At 45.4% G+C, this 13,867-nt stretch overlaps 1 protein-coding gene across 12 annotated transcripts in view; it reads right to left on the bottom strand.

Moving 5' to 3' along the window:
• The window catches only part of RTKN2 (rhotekin 2), a 190,883-nt gene that overhangs the window by 37,002 nt on the left and 140,014 nt on the right, over positions 1-13,867 (bottom strand). For 2 of the 12 annotated variants that reach the window (XM_042818515.1, XM_042818527.1), the window contains exon 1: positions 930-984. The exons of the other annotated variants lie outside the window; for them this stretch is intronic. In XM_042818515.1, the coding sequence (XP_042674449.1) occupies positions 930-968 (39 nt within the window). In that variant the 5' untranslated portion in view covers positions 969-984. Of the gene's footprint in view, positions 1-929; positions 985-13,867 lie in introns of those variants that run through there. 12 annotated transcript variants of the gene reach the window in all.

Here is a 13,867-nt window from a genome sequence, read left to right as displayed (position 1 = left end):
TGGGGAGGTTGGTGGCCCTGCATGTGGCAGGGGGGTTGGAGGTTCATGATCCTTGAGGTCCCTTCCAACCCTGGCCATTCTGTGATTCTGTGACTCCACCTGTGGACGCAGTACTCCAGGTAGGCTTCACCAGACAAAGCAAAGGGGCAGGATCACCTCCCTCACCCTGCTAGCCATGCTTCTTTTGATACAGCCCAGGATACGGTAGGCTTTCTGGGCTGCAAGGCCATGTTGCTGGCTCCTGTCCAGCTTGCCATCCACCAGTACCCCCACGTCCTTTTGGCAGGGCAGTGCTCTATCCTTTCATGCTCCAGTTTGTACTGACAGTGGGGCTTGCCGCTACCCAGGTGCAAGACCTTGCACTGGGATTTGTTGCAGCTCATCAGGTTCACCTGGGCCCCCTGCTCAGGCTTGTCCAGGTCTCTGAGTGGCGCCCATCCCCCAGGGGTTGAGCAGATCACACCACACGGCTTGGTGTCATCCACAAAGCTGCTGGGAATGCACTTGATCCCAGAGTTGCTGGTGATGAAGGTGTTAAGGAGCAGCGATCGCAGCACCAACCCCTGGAGAGCACCGTACCGTCTCCGCTCTCGTTATAGGAGGAGAAGCAAAATAGTTTACAGCAACGTTTTATTCCCAGTCCAACTTTGCGCAGCCCAGAAAGGCTGAGCAAGGCCCGCATCTGTCCCTAAGAAACAACGACTCGTTCCTTGAGCCTAAGCTAACGCACCAGACATCGCGAAGCAGAAACCCATCGCACAAGTCCCCCAAACGCACAGCCGTCTCCCCGCGGGTACGGCAGGCGGGCTGCCGCGGCAGCACGCGGACAGGAGCACGCGGACAGGAACACGCGCGAGGCCCCACAGCTCCCGACCGCCCCGCTCCATCCCGACCCTCCTCGGCAGCCCGGCGTGGTGCCTGCGCCTCACCCGCTCCGCGCCCGCAGCTCCCGACCCGCGCCGCTGCATCCTGCATCCTCCTCGGCAGCGCCGCCGTTCAAAACTCCCGCCCTCCGCAACGGCCGCCCCACCGCCCCGCCCCGCGCGTCCCGAGCAACGGCTGTGGCGGGACGGCCTGCCCGCGCCGCGCGTTCTGGCAGCGCGGCTGCTCACGGAGCCGCTCTGCAAAACGGCTCGCGCGGCTGCTGTGAAAGCACTGAGAAGGACACGCTGTGCCCCAGCCCATTTCAGGCCATCACCTGAAGACGGTTTGGTTTTTTTCGTTATTTTTTTTTTTTTTTTTTTTTTTTGTACCGACAGCTCCCTGCAATCTGTGGCAGCTTTCCAAGAAGTGTAGATGCTAATTAAAATGATTTTGCAGTATGGTCTGTTCAGTAGATCCTCGCCTTATTACGTCCCAGAATGTGACTGCTAACAGTGCAAGGAGCCCGTGCCTGCAGCCCTTGCACATTTCTACTGACACTGAGCTCAGTTGGAACCCTTCAGAAAGCAGTGGGAGTTACCGAGTGGCACTCGGCCCTAATTAACGCCAACAGTCCCCAAGCTGGGTGCCTATCTGCTCCTGCACTTTGGTTCTGCTTTGCATTCACTTACTAGAGGCACTGGTTTTTCTCCTTATAAGATCAAACCTCATGATTAATTTGATCTGCCAGATGCTCGATTAAAAAAATAATAGAATCATAGGATCGCTCAGGTTGGAAAAGGCATTAAAGATCATCGAGTCCAACCACAACCCAACCATACTACCCTGACTCTAACAACCCTCTGCTAAATCATGTCCCTGAGCACCACATCCAAATGGTTTTTAAACACCATGGTGACTCAACCACCTCCCTGGGGGGACTATTCCACTGCTTAACAACCCTTTCTGTAAATAAGATTTTCCCAATATCCAGCCTAAATTTACCTTGATGCAACTTGAGGCCATTTCCCATGAATGAATGAATGAATGAAATATTTCACCCATCTCCCAGCCCCTCCTCTCCAGAAAAAGTGAGGCTGAGGCTTTAAGCTGACTTTCTGCAGGGGCTGCGTTTGGCAGGACACCCTCCCTGCACACAGAACCCACAGCCAAGGGTGCCCTGCTGCTCTCACACCGACCTCAAGCAAAGATGGCTTTGCACCATCTCCATTACCTGGAGACTCGGGAGCCAGCTGGCCGCTATTCTGCAGATAGCAGTGGAAGCCCTGACGCTGTGTTCTCCTCTCTAGACCACGCTGAAGGGCTCCAACACCGGAGGGCACGACGCCCCTGCTGGGGCTGTGCCCCCAGCAGAGCAGTCCGGAGCGGGCAGGGCGAGCAAAACGCAACCTGGGGTTGCTCAAGAGAAGGATTTTTTCAGCTGAATCCCGCCTTCACACATCCTTTATTTGCCACACTATTTGCATTGCAAAGCATTTAGCTTCCTTCTAGCATCAGGGAAACTGGATAGCAGAGGAAAGATCATTGTCTGCCTAAATCACCCCTTCTCTTGAGCGTTACATCAGCATATTATTTTAAATGTGAGGCCCATCATTTTGGTTTAGCAGGTACAAAATGTCTACACCTACTCTCGACAGCACTGCAATATTTTTCTTAATTTCTTGGTTCCCACAGCTTGCTACACCTACTCCTTGAATATCATCAGAGCATGCCAGTAGAAATTATTCAATTCTTATTTAGATTTCACCTAGATGGAAATATAGGAAGATTTGTACTGGATGCCTCAAAAAGAATTTGCAAGGCTTTTAATAACTGGTTTGTACTGAATTCTTTTTAAATTGAAAAGCAAACCGCTGGTAAACATGGCAGAAACTCTGGAATTTAGGGTGTTTATCTGCACATTTACTGGAGACAGGGCTAACCTAAAAGGCACAGCTGTTACTTCTGTTAACTCGTTCCCTCATTTCAGCCAGCTGAGGTCACTTAAAGTCTTCCCAATGATTTATCTGGACAGAAAGCCAACATTCAGTTCTACAAAACAACTTAAACAAGGTTACTACCTTATTGTCTTGCATTTCTGCTTCAGTTTTTACTCATTAATGTGATAATTTTCACATCATCCAGCCAACAGCAATAAGCTATCACCTAATCTTGCTAAGGTTTCACAAAAGCAAAGTCTGAAGGCTGCATTTCACCTGAGCAGTCTGAAAGTAGGCATCTTCTCTAGGGCAGTCATAGACTCAGCCAATGAACATAGCATCCTAAAATGTGCAAGTGCCTAAATTATTTAGGATACATCATCCATACCTTTCTCTGACAATTAGACACAGAGGCCAAAGTAGCTAGCATAAGCACTTATTTCAGGTTTACACAGATTAGGAGAGCTTGAGAGCTTCTTTATCTTCTGTTCTAATTTCATTTTTAAATGTTTTGCAGCCCTCATTCTGCTCCTCCAGTGTTCCAAATGGCACTGGGGTTACCTCTCTGTGTGAAGCTTTTTTCTAATATTTATGGCACCATTAACAAAACAGAGATGCCACAAACAAGGTGCCACAGTGAACTATTTTGGTGAAAACTTCATATTCCCATTGGATTTCCAAAAGAAACAGTAAAAACTTTTTTTTCAAAACCTTGTTTTGAAAAAAAAACAAGGAATTGGTTTTCTTTTTTTCCAGATAAGAGTCCAGAAACCATCTCTGCCCAGTATTCCTTACATCAGTCCCATCTTGAAGTGCCTCCCTACTAAAATACTTCAGCCTCTTAAAGACAACATATGTGGGATAAATGCACTCCAAGTATGTTTTGTAACAGAAATCACAAGTTACAAAAACTCCACTGCCATGTGAATTTGGGAAACAATTTCTGAGTTTAAAAGTTAAATGACACCATGTGACTTCAAACTCCAGTTTCGAGATCCTCTGTGTTTTCAAGATGCTCATGCACAAACAAGTTATGAAACACAGCTGAGGTAGACCAGTCCCAGGTATTCCTCTGTTTCTGCCTGAGAGACCCAGGGCACTGGTTTTGAAGTTGATTCAGCTGTAGTCCTCATGCAGGTGGCAAAGTCACATTCCTCAGAAGTGTCCTGTTGGACAATGATCCTCACAGGTGGTTGGCAGCTTCAACTAGAAGCCTTCCTCCAGCTGAGAAGTCGCTGAATGTGGGCACAGTGTCTAACAAAGCATAAGATTAGCAGCCTTTCCTTACTTTTACTAATTTATGTCTCCTTTTCAATATGATTTCCTATCTTCACAGAATTTGAAGGATGTAAATTATCTTTAATTCCTTTCAAACTCAACGTTGGCTGAAACTGGCTACTTGGATCCATTGCTAGTATGGGGACTTTTACATGCACACACAAACTGTGGTCATAGTAAACTCAGAGAGGTCCTGTTCACTGCTCAATATTAGAAGGATATTCAGTATTAAAAGACTTGCTAAGAGATTCTGTGCTGTCACTTCCATATCATACCCGGGTTTCTGTTGGGCATACAGTCCTGCTTTGATTTCTGATGTATTTACTGCATGTGACATCTGGTGTGTAAAATGCCCTCTCCGTGACAGTTGCATCCAAACATTGGCTGGGCAGCCTGCTGGTGAAGTCAGCACTTTGTGCTACAGGAGAATCTCACACAGCATTTCATGTTCCACTTTTAGCATCAAGTTTGTTATGATTTTTCCATCTTGCATGTGCAAGTGAAAAGTCACTGGATCATTTAAACAGTTTATCATGTCAAATTTGAAACAGAATAAGTTTCAAAGTGCTCTGAGAATATTGCAAATCTAAAGATAAACTCCTATATGAGAAAATCGTGACAGAAAGCACTTACCCTTTGTTACCCACAGAACTACCATCTATTTCTGGGAGAACAGTTGTAAGCCGCTTGTGAGTGCAGTAAAAAGGAGATTCTCCATCTAACTCAATTGCAGGGCTGTTGTCTGAAGGTGCATACAAGCTGAGTATTTGCAGATGGTCTTCCTTTTTTTTTTTTTTAATTTAAACACAGTGTAGAGAATCTCTGAAGTCCACAACACAAAGCAAATAGTCTCTGAAGTGAGTTTGTCATTTGGCCTGATTTTTTCCAAGTACCAGAATATAGACATCTAAGGAGTGAGGAATGGCAGAGCTATGTGATGTTGAGGCTGAGCATCATCAGGTACCAGGTGGGCAGCCACAGGCGTTGGAGTTCCCTCAGTGCTGCAGTACTGCTACAGTACTAACTAGGGACTATCCCTTAGCTAGGCACGTTTTGAGCCAACAGCTGCCATCCCAAATAACTGAGTCAAAATAGCCCAATTGGAAGGCCCAGCAAAACCACAGCAAATCAGCACTATTTCTTTGCATTTCATACATTTCTAGGTTGTTTTGATCCTGTCTCGGGGAGGATATTCAAAGCGGCATGGATAGGAACCTAAGTTTACTACAAGTGTTTACTTTGTCCTAAGCAGTGTTTCTCACCGGTATACCATTGGCTCACCTCAACAGTTGCCCAGTTAAACACAGGGCTGCAAGTGTCTATTGCTTTGTAACACTTCCTGCTACAAAACTCTCTTTTCTTCTGCTCTTTTCTAACTCTCCATTGGGTACTGGTTACTTTCATCAATCTGATCAGGCCAAGACAGGAAGGATTAAGGCAAATGTTATTTCAGAGCGTGAAAACAACTCAGTTAAAACCAAAGAAAAAAACATTACTACCAACATAAATTTTAAAAGGCACATAACAACTGTTTGTCCATGGAAACTTCTATCACAAGTTTTAAACCTCTGGTCCTCAAGGAAAACATCATTTGCAGTTATGTCCTATTTCTCAATGAGATGGAGCACAAGAAATCATTGAGCAATCATCTGCTCGGATGCTTATATGAAAGAAATAAACCTACGGGAAAAACAAGGGGATTTAAATGTTTAGAAGCACCAGTTTTCCATTCCAAGTGTTCCCAGTTCCTTGTCTCCACCAAACTTCCTCCTAAACCCGAGTATTTTCTCCTGCCACCAACAGCTGGAGACAAGGTAGTGCTCTCCTCAGCTGTACTGAAGAGTTACGAGGCCAAGCAGAGAAGGGAGAGGCTGTGTGCTCATTCTGTTCGTTTTCCTGAGTTTTCTTTGAGCAGTCTGGAGAGGGTGTTTCCCTCTCCCTTGTAGACTGTCACAGCAGTGTGAAATAACTTACTTCCACAAGACCTGAAAAGAGACAAAATAGGAAGTATTTGTCACATCACGCACTGCAGATTCTGGGACTCAATTCAAGGACGTAAGGCTCTTCTGAGGGACAAGCCTACGATCAGACACAGCCTTTTATACAGGTGAGGATTTTTTGTTGAATCGCTCAACAGTTAGATCAAAATTGTCCATTTTCACATAAGAGGGACTAAAACGTGTTTTTCCTGAGGTAGAGAGACCTAAGGACAGACACATCCTGCAAAGCAAACGAGGTCTTGTTAATTCCTCACAGCCAAAGTGAGGGCAGGATGTCTTCTTCAAGTCCACTATGATTTTTTTTTCCTGTTACTTCAGCTCCCTTTTAAGTCAACCGAGAGGAAGGGAATGGAACAGTATCTGTGGATGGAACAGAGAGAACAGTATCTGTGCTCTCCCCAGTGTGAGAGGGAAACATTTCTTGCTAATAATGGCATTATTTGTCTAACAAGACAACCCATTTTTATTCACCGTTATGAAAAAGCAGATGTTGAATAGCAAATATGAATACTGTACTTCACCTGAGGTTGGTTTCTCAGAGATTTCTATCATCCTCTTAGCTATTTTATGGCCTGTTAAATGAGCTGAGACAACATTTCGTGTCACTGTTAGTATTTTAAATTGCAAATAATGGTAACAATAAAGAGCACCTCACATTTTTGCAGACAATTTAATTGAGAAGAATAAAAATTACTAGTTATGCTTAGATGCATCTATGAGCTACACACGCATAAATTTAATTGCTTATTTTAAAAAAGCAATATGAGTTGTAGGAAGACATTTCTAGCACTAGATCCTGCATTTGTACAGTATCAACAAAGTGGAATCACATGGTTTAAAGAAAACCCAACAAATAGGATAAGGTTTCAAGAGGGAATGGGAAGCTGAGAACATGCCCCGACTCAGTTCTGAAACACTCATGTGAGTCTAACATACAAATCAGTCAATGACCCAGGTGACAAAAGCCTCATTTGGATGGGAGCAGTTTGCGTTCTGTTTCTGCTCTGTGCAGGGATACCTGTGGCTAAAAACGATATACCTGCCACCTGGGTGCAAGAAATCTGAGGAAAAGATAGAAAGCCTCATGCTGCACAACTCCATTTTTTTTCCTTTAGTCAGGACATGTTCAGTTTCCAGTCTCACACTGCACTAGAAGCACTGAATTGCACAGCCTTCAGAACCTACTATCTCAGAGAGAAGTTATGTGGAAACATCTGTTTTCAGCAATCGTGTTTTATATCAGCTGACACAACCTTCAAATTATGTGTTCTCACGTTTTCATTGCAGATGTGGCAGTGGCAGGAGCACAGCATTTTCCAAAGCTGTGTCTTTTATTTATGTGGTTTTGCAGTTTTTTCCAGGGATTGTTATCTTGTATAATTGGCCAGAGCACCGTGCTGCCTGCTTGCTACCTGCACATATCTTTAGACCTCAGAAGTTCCTTGCACTTTTTAGTCCCAATCAATGAGGACATCATCAACCTCAGAGCCTTCTTTTGCAAAGAATCTGCAAAAAGCCATCAGCTAAACCTGCTTGAGTGCCCCTAGTCTGTGCCTTCAAAGTGCTAAATACTAAAGATGACAACTCATGTTGCTCAGAGCATTGTAGATTTAGGATCCGCTAAGGGTAGTATTCATTATAACAAAAAAACTGTCCTTTGAAGGACAATGAATGCACACCTGATTTTGCACACACAAGACTTCATTTATACAAAAGCCATTTGGCACAAATCACTGGATCTAAAAAACAGCCAGTACCTGCAGTGAATCAGGACTCCCACAGTTCATACCAGCTAGAGGAGAGCAGGGGTGCAATGAGACAAACAACACATTGCCCTTATGCTAGCCCCATGTGCCCTGGTGAATTTCACTCCGTGTGTCCAGCAGAGGTCTGTCATTAACATACACAGTCCACTGTGCAAGAGGCAAAGGACTTCAGAATGGCTGTGCAGCCATGTTGCTCTTCTCACTCTCGGCCTGAGAAGATACTTGACTATGACACAGATACTGAATGCTGCTCACAGAGCCAGAACAGTGGAGAGAATGTTCTTCCATTGCACTCACACTTAGGAACTACTAAGTGCTCTCAACTTTCCTTTTTCTTTTATGTCCAACCCCCACTGCAGATCACGTCCACCTTCTCTACATCATACAGGAAGGCTGTTGGTTTACATGAGTTGTTCTAAAAGCCCCATTGATCCCACCACTCAGCATCCTGCTCACACAGCAGCCTGCAGACTATCTGTCCATCTGCCAGGGCAGCAGCTGGCCCCCCAGACCTTCATGTGTAATGCAAACTAGAAAATGAACTGTTTGTATGAAAACCCGAAAAGAGGAGCAAGAAGGAAAGAACACAAAACAAAACTGTCCCTGAGCATCTAATAAAATCAATAGACTTTCAGATTATATTGAAGATACAGGCCTTTCTGCATTTCTATATGATGTTTGATGTCTATCTTAGCAGACCAGGTAGAAGCTTTGCCTGTTTGACTCAGTGTTCGTTGTCAGCTTGTTCTGCTTTGTTTGCACATTCTGTTGACTTGGGCTGCTCTGTTAAATCAATGTTCTGTTGATTTAAGACAGATTCCTGACAATTCTGATGTGAGCTGCTATTGTATGGCCTTTAATGGATCCTTTGCCCATAAGAGGTGAAACAGTTCTGTAACATTCCTCCTGCAGAAATGCAATTTTCTTTTCCTTGGCATGCTCTCTATAGCAGGGGTACATATCTGATACAGATGCACCAGCACAGCGTTGGCACTCACCAGGACAGTTTCCTACTTCTTATTTGTATGCAGATAAAAATGCTCTGATTTCATCTTCCATTGCACAAGGGATCCTCAAGCAAGGCTGAAAAAAAGAGCCATCCCTGAACATAGCCACTCGCCATGCTTCCTCTCCACACTGACAAAGGAGAGGGGAATGCCGCTGCTGTAAAAGCGACTGACTCCCACCTCCCTGACAACAGGCCTTGCTGCAGAAGGCAAAGAGCCCCCAGAGCAGATGGCAGGGATGCGGCAGAGGAGGGGAAGACAAAGTGCAGACCCACTGCTTCCCACAGAGCCTAGATACGGCAGAGGACTGAATTTGAAATTTCAATATTGTTCTTTTTATGTCTCTGCTTATGTAAATGAAAAAGATTTTTAAAATCCCAATACGTAGGATTACTCACCAGGGAAGCTAATCAAGTATTGATGGCAATTATCAGTCCTTTTTAAGGACTTTTTGGACACTTTTTTTCAGTCAGGAAATCAGTGTGATTTATTTCACATGGAAGGCACTTGGTATGAGCTTTTAAAAGCAATACTCCTTACCATCCTGTGTCTGTTGCAAAAAGAACACCAGCAGAATAAAATAGCCTAAACTTCTACTTCGATGGTACGCTTTGTACTTTTTCCCCTTTGAAGAAAACATCTCTATTTTAATAAGTCCCAATGAGGGAAAGGCTTTCTGTAGGGTGAAATGTTCCTTTAAAGCTATCCTGGCATGTTTTTTTACTGTATTTCACTCTGCATTTTTTTTTAGCTTCATCCAAAAAAGACCCCTTCCTGCAGCACACTGCATCTCACTTTGGAAGAGCCCTGGGAACAGCAGTTACTCCCCGCCTCTTGGCTCTGTTTCATCACCTCATCACTCAATTCATAAATCTGCTGCCTAATCCTACTATTAGTGCCTGGACTGTACCTCCCTGGTTGTACAGAGCTGGCTTAAGTAAGGCAACTTTGCTGTGACTACGTTCCTACTGAAGTGCCCCCGCTGTCACCAGCAATGCTGCGACTCTGCACTGCTACTATACGTCCCCATAGCAGACCTGGAGGTCTCAGTGGTGTTGCCAAAGGGCCGCTGCCCAGCAAAGCATCTCAAAAGGGCGACAGTATGGGGAGCAGAAAGAGACAGCTCTGTTACAGGGCTGCACTCATTCCCGTGCTCATTCACAACTTACAGCTCAGACTTTCACTCCCCTAGGAAAAGGCAGTGGAAACTTCAGATGTTCCTGTCCCTCAGGGCCTCCTCCCCAGGGTTATGGAACCCTGGCACTTCAGCCTGCAGCAGAGCAGCCTCCATCCAGCACAGAAGCAGGACCAAGCATGGGGCTGCTAGCAAAATAGCTCACACTGCCCACTGGAACACATCTGACATAGCCCAGGTTGGGTGTTCTCATTTTTATATGGAAAGAGAAGCCTCAACAGGGAAAATAATTTGCAAAAAAAGGGGGCTGCATCAAGAACACAGCCAGGAGTGGGCACTCAGCCTAGCTCTGCCTTTACATTTTGCCAGCTTTTGAGCCCATATAACTCTTCCCCTTTACAATGAGTGCATTAAACCTAGCATAGCAACGCAATTTCAAGATGTTCCTCCAGCTCTTCCTTTCTCTGGAGGTGTTAGTTATATTTCATTTCATCTCCTAGCTAATCAAAGTAACTTTTTTTGAGAAAAACTTAAAATGGCTGAAAGGCAGGCCGTGCTCACTGCTGACACTCCTCAATCTTCTCCTGTCTTTTGGAAAATATGCCTGCAGCCATCTCACCACATCACAGCCAAACCACTGTGACGTGACAGCTCTCATCAGGTATGGGAAAAGCAGTGCAAATCAACCCACACGAACACTGCACTGCTCTTCTAACCAGAAAAGCATGAAACAGTACGGGTGGAAAAGAGCAAAGGTGAACAACTTCACCCTCCAGAGAGCGTTGGCCTACAAGATCACTAAGAAGCTCAGAAAGTCTGCTGGAAGCTGATGTCAACCTTGGCCCAACAAACTGCTGCAGGAGCAAGAGCACCCACACAGTGTGCAGCCTCTTCTTGTTGTGACAGCAAAACTCATTCGAAATTGCAGACTTCACCTTTAAAAAAAATCAAAAGAAAGTAAATTGACATTCAATGATTAGATCTAAGGCTCGCCTAGAAGAGTAGCAACAAGCTAGCCAGCACTGGGCGGCCAAAAAAGCCAATGCCTATGTTCCTCTTCCTTTTGGTTCAGTGTCGCTCTAAGTACTGTGCTGTTCAGTTATTCCACCATAAATGCAGTGCAGGAAGTTTTTTTCCTGCTAGGTGGATGTGGGTGCCTGTGAAGCAACACAAACTTTGTTGTATGTCTGATCCACTTTGAATGTATCTGCACACAAAGCTAACAAGAATCCCAGTCTGAGGCACCACTAATGTAAGAATCACTGAAGTAGCTCCTACGGGTTTCTAAGGTCTTTCCTTAGATTTTATTCCTACTTTTCAATTAAAAAAAAAGAGAGGAGATGATAAATACTAAATGCGGGTAATTTTCAGCATCTCCAAGTAACATGTGCACATGCAGTTCATGCCCAAACACTGAGAAAAGCATTGTGCTTTCCAGCATCCAAATGAGTGGAACTGGAACGGTGCACCTTTTTCACACACAGATTTACAGCACAGTGAGGGATGAGGTAGTTGCCAGAACCCAACTCAAAATCCCACCTGTATGCAGCAGTAAAGCATGTGCATTTGTATGTATCTTTACATACCTACACATCATTCAATAAAATGTCCACAACAAGAACTCTGTACAGATTCCTATCTCCTGCAATCCAGCTGGAGCACACAGGGAGAGTGGGCATGATGAACAGAGACTAACCTCACTGACACTCCTCTTCAAAGCCAATCAGTGAACAAACAAGGGAGAGCAGAAGCTGATGAATGCAGCCAAACTGTTAGTAGTGAATCCAGCTCTATGCCACAAGAAAAAAAAAAACCACAAACATTTCAGCGCTGTGAGTCTGAAGGGGAAAGTGGCTACAAATAAAACAGAACTGACTCACCTATTCTCCTCATCTAGGATGGGAAAAAAATCAGAAGATCAACATGTATAGCTATTGCAAAGCAAGCTGGTTTCTCTCAGCCCCCTTCAGTAAAGTGGAATTGTCCACCAAACAAAATTGATTTCTCTTCTTAAGTACGATTTACATAGGAAGAGGTCTGCTTATCAGTTTTCACCCAAAATCAGCAGCTATGAGACCAGGCATGGCAAGTACAGATCACTGCCTGAAAAAGCTGAATATTGTGAACATTCTCCACACTGCACCAGGCAGGCTGGGACATGCTGGCTTCACCTGAATAACGTTTATCCTTCTGGAAGTCTTAGTGCAAAGTGTTTAAAGAGATCTTGAAAGAGATGCATACAAATAAACAGGATAATGCCTCCCCAGCACCTGGCAAAGTTTCAGAGGTGACTCATACATTATGGATGTGTATATTTGGGTTTTGTGTGAGCGACAGTGTTGGGTTCTACCCACTCCAGATTTAAATCACAGGGGATGAAGTTCAGATGTGTAATGGATGATGTACATTCTCCACAGTAGAACACGCACTTACTATTAGAGCAAGGTGAAATTGCTCCTCAGTGACTACTGAAAAAACAATTGAATTGCACATCCAGATGGGATCACCCAGGAGATGATGAATAGAATCCCAATCCAGCAAAACAAACACCTACAGTACAAGTTAACTCTGAGAAATCTTGGATAGAGAATTACTGGGTACTTCAGATGTAACTGATACACGAAGTTCAGCCTGCAGCTGACCTGGCTCCCTCACAGCCATCCATGTTTGCTATACCCAGGACCACAAGGGCTCACATTAGTCAGTGCTGCCAGACGTGGATGGGGCCCCAGGCAGCAGCCCACCAGGCTGAATGTACCTCACTTCCATCTGCATCTCTCAGCATCAGCACTGACCTGGAGAAGTAGTGCAGGACGGAGACAACAGAGGATATAATGGAACAAGGGACAGGAGCTGAGAAAATCACAGAATCACAGAATCGCAGGAGTTGGAAGGGACCTCCAGAGATCATCGAGTCCAACCCCCCTGCCAAAGCAGGTTTTGTATATCAGGTGAAATGGGTGCCAAAGCAGGGTCGCAACTGTACGTTTGGTCCTGCTGAAGTTCTCCCCCAACAAAGAAACAGTCAGGAACCGCAGGACCCTAGGTGAGAGCGTGGTTCTAAGCTATCCCCCCTGGGCATCCCTCCTGGTACTTCTGTACCGCACAAACTGGGCAGCCACAGCCAGTCAAGGTGATACAGGACAAAGAAGCAGAGCAAGAAGTTGCAGCCGCACCGGTAGCCCACACACTTCAGAGATTATTTGAAGCACTGCAATGCTATTTGAGCAGCTTCGTTTGATGTGCCATCTGGTGAATCATTTAGTGGGAGTGTCTTAATCACATCAAAGACACCTATCAATGCAGTGGATTTCTCTGTGTTTAGGACTGCCTGCACACTGCACTCAAGGAAGAGATATATTAGCACAGAATTAAACTTCACCACGCTGCTCTCCCCCACAGTAATAATAATAATAAAAAATCTGCATCACATAGCCCTAGGCAGCAGGTTTCAGGAGAATATTTCAGCACTACTCCAAAAAGGCTGTGACTTTACCACCAGCTTTGTTCGCTTTTTCAATGATTTATAACAACAGGCATGTATCTGCGGCATAAAACATCAGCAGAGAAGCATATTCACCGACTGCGGGGCAGCGCGCCTAAGCAGTCCCTCCTTGAAATGATAAAACCACCAGCGTCCGTTGGCTCGAGCCCGAGAGTGCGTGAGGGCACCTTTACAAGAACGGTCTTTCTGGCTCCTAAACTTATGTCGGAAACGACTACAAGGCCAGGCGCAGTCGCATCGAGCGCAAGCCCAGACCGGGCAGCCCGTACCGCACAGCGGCTCCGTCCCGCTCCGCGCAGCCCCGATCGCTGCCCGGCGCTGCCCGACACCGCACGCCAGAGCCCCGCAGTCTCCGCCCGCCCCTCTCCGCCCCTT

Source organism: Centrocercus urophasianus, unplaced genomic scaffold, assembly GCF_019232065.1.
Source record: "Centrocercus urophasianus isolate 14NV4802_14NV808 unplaced genomic scaffold, USGS_Curo_1.0 seq_17, whole genome shotgun sequence".
Taxonomy (NCBI): Eukaryota; Metazoa; Chordata; class Aves; order Galliformes; family Phasianidae; genus Centrocercus; species Centrocercus urophasianus.
The sequence above is the reverse complement of the archived record's forward strand: the minus strand, read 5'-3'. Positions and strand labels throughout refer to the sequence as shown.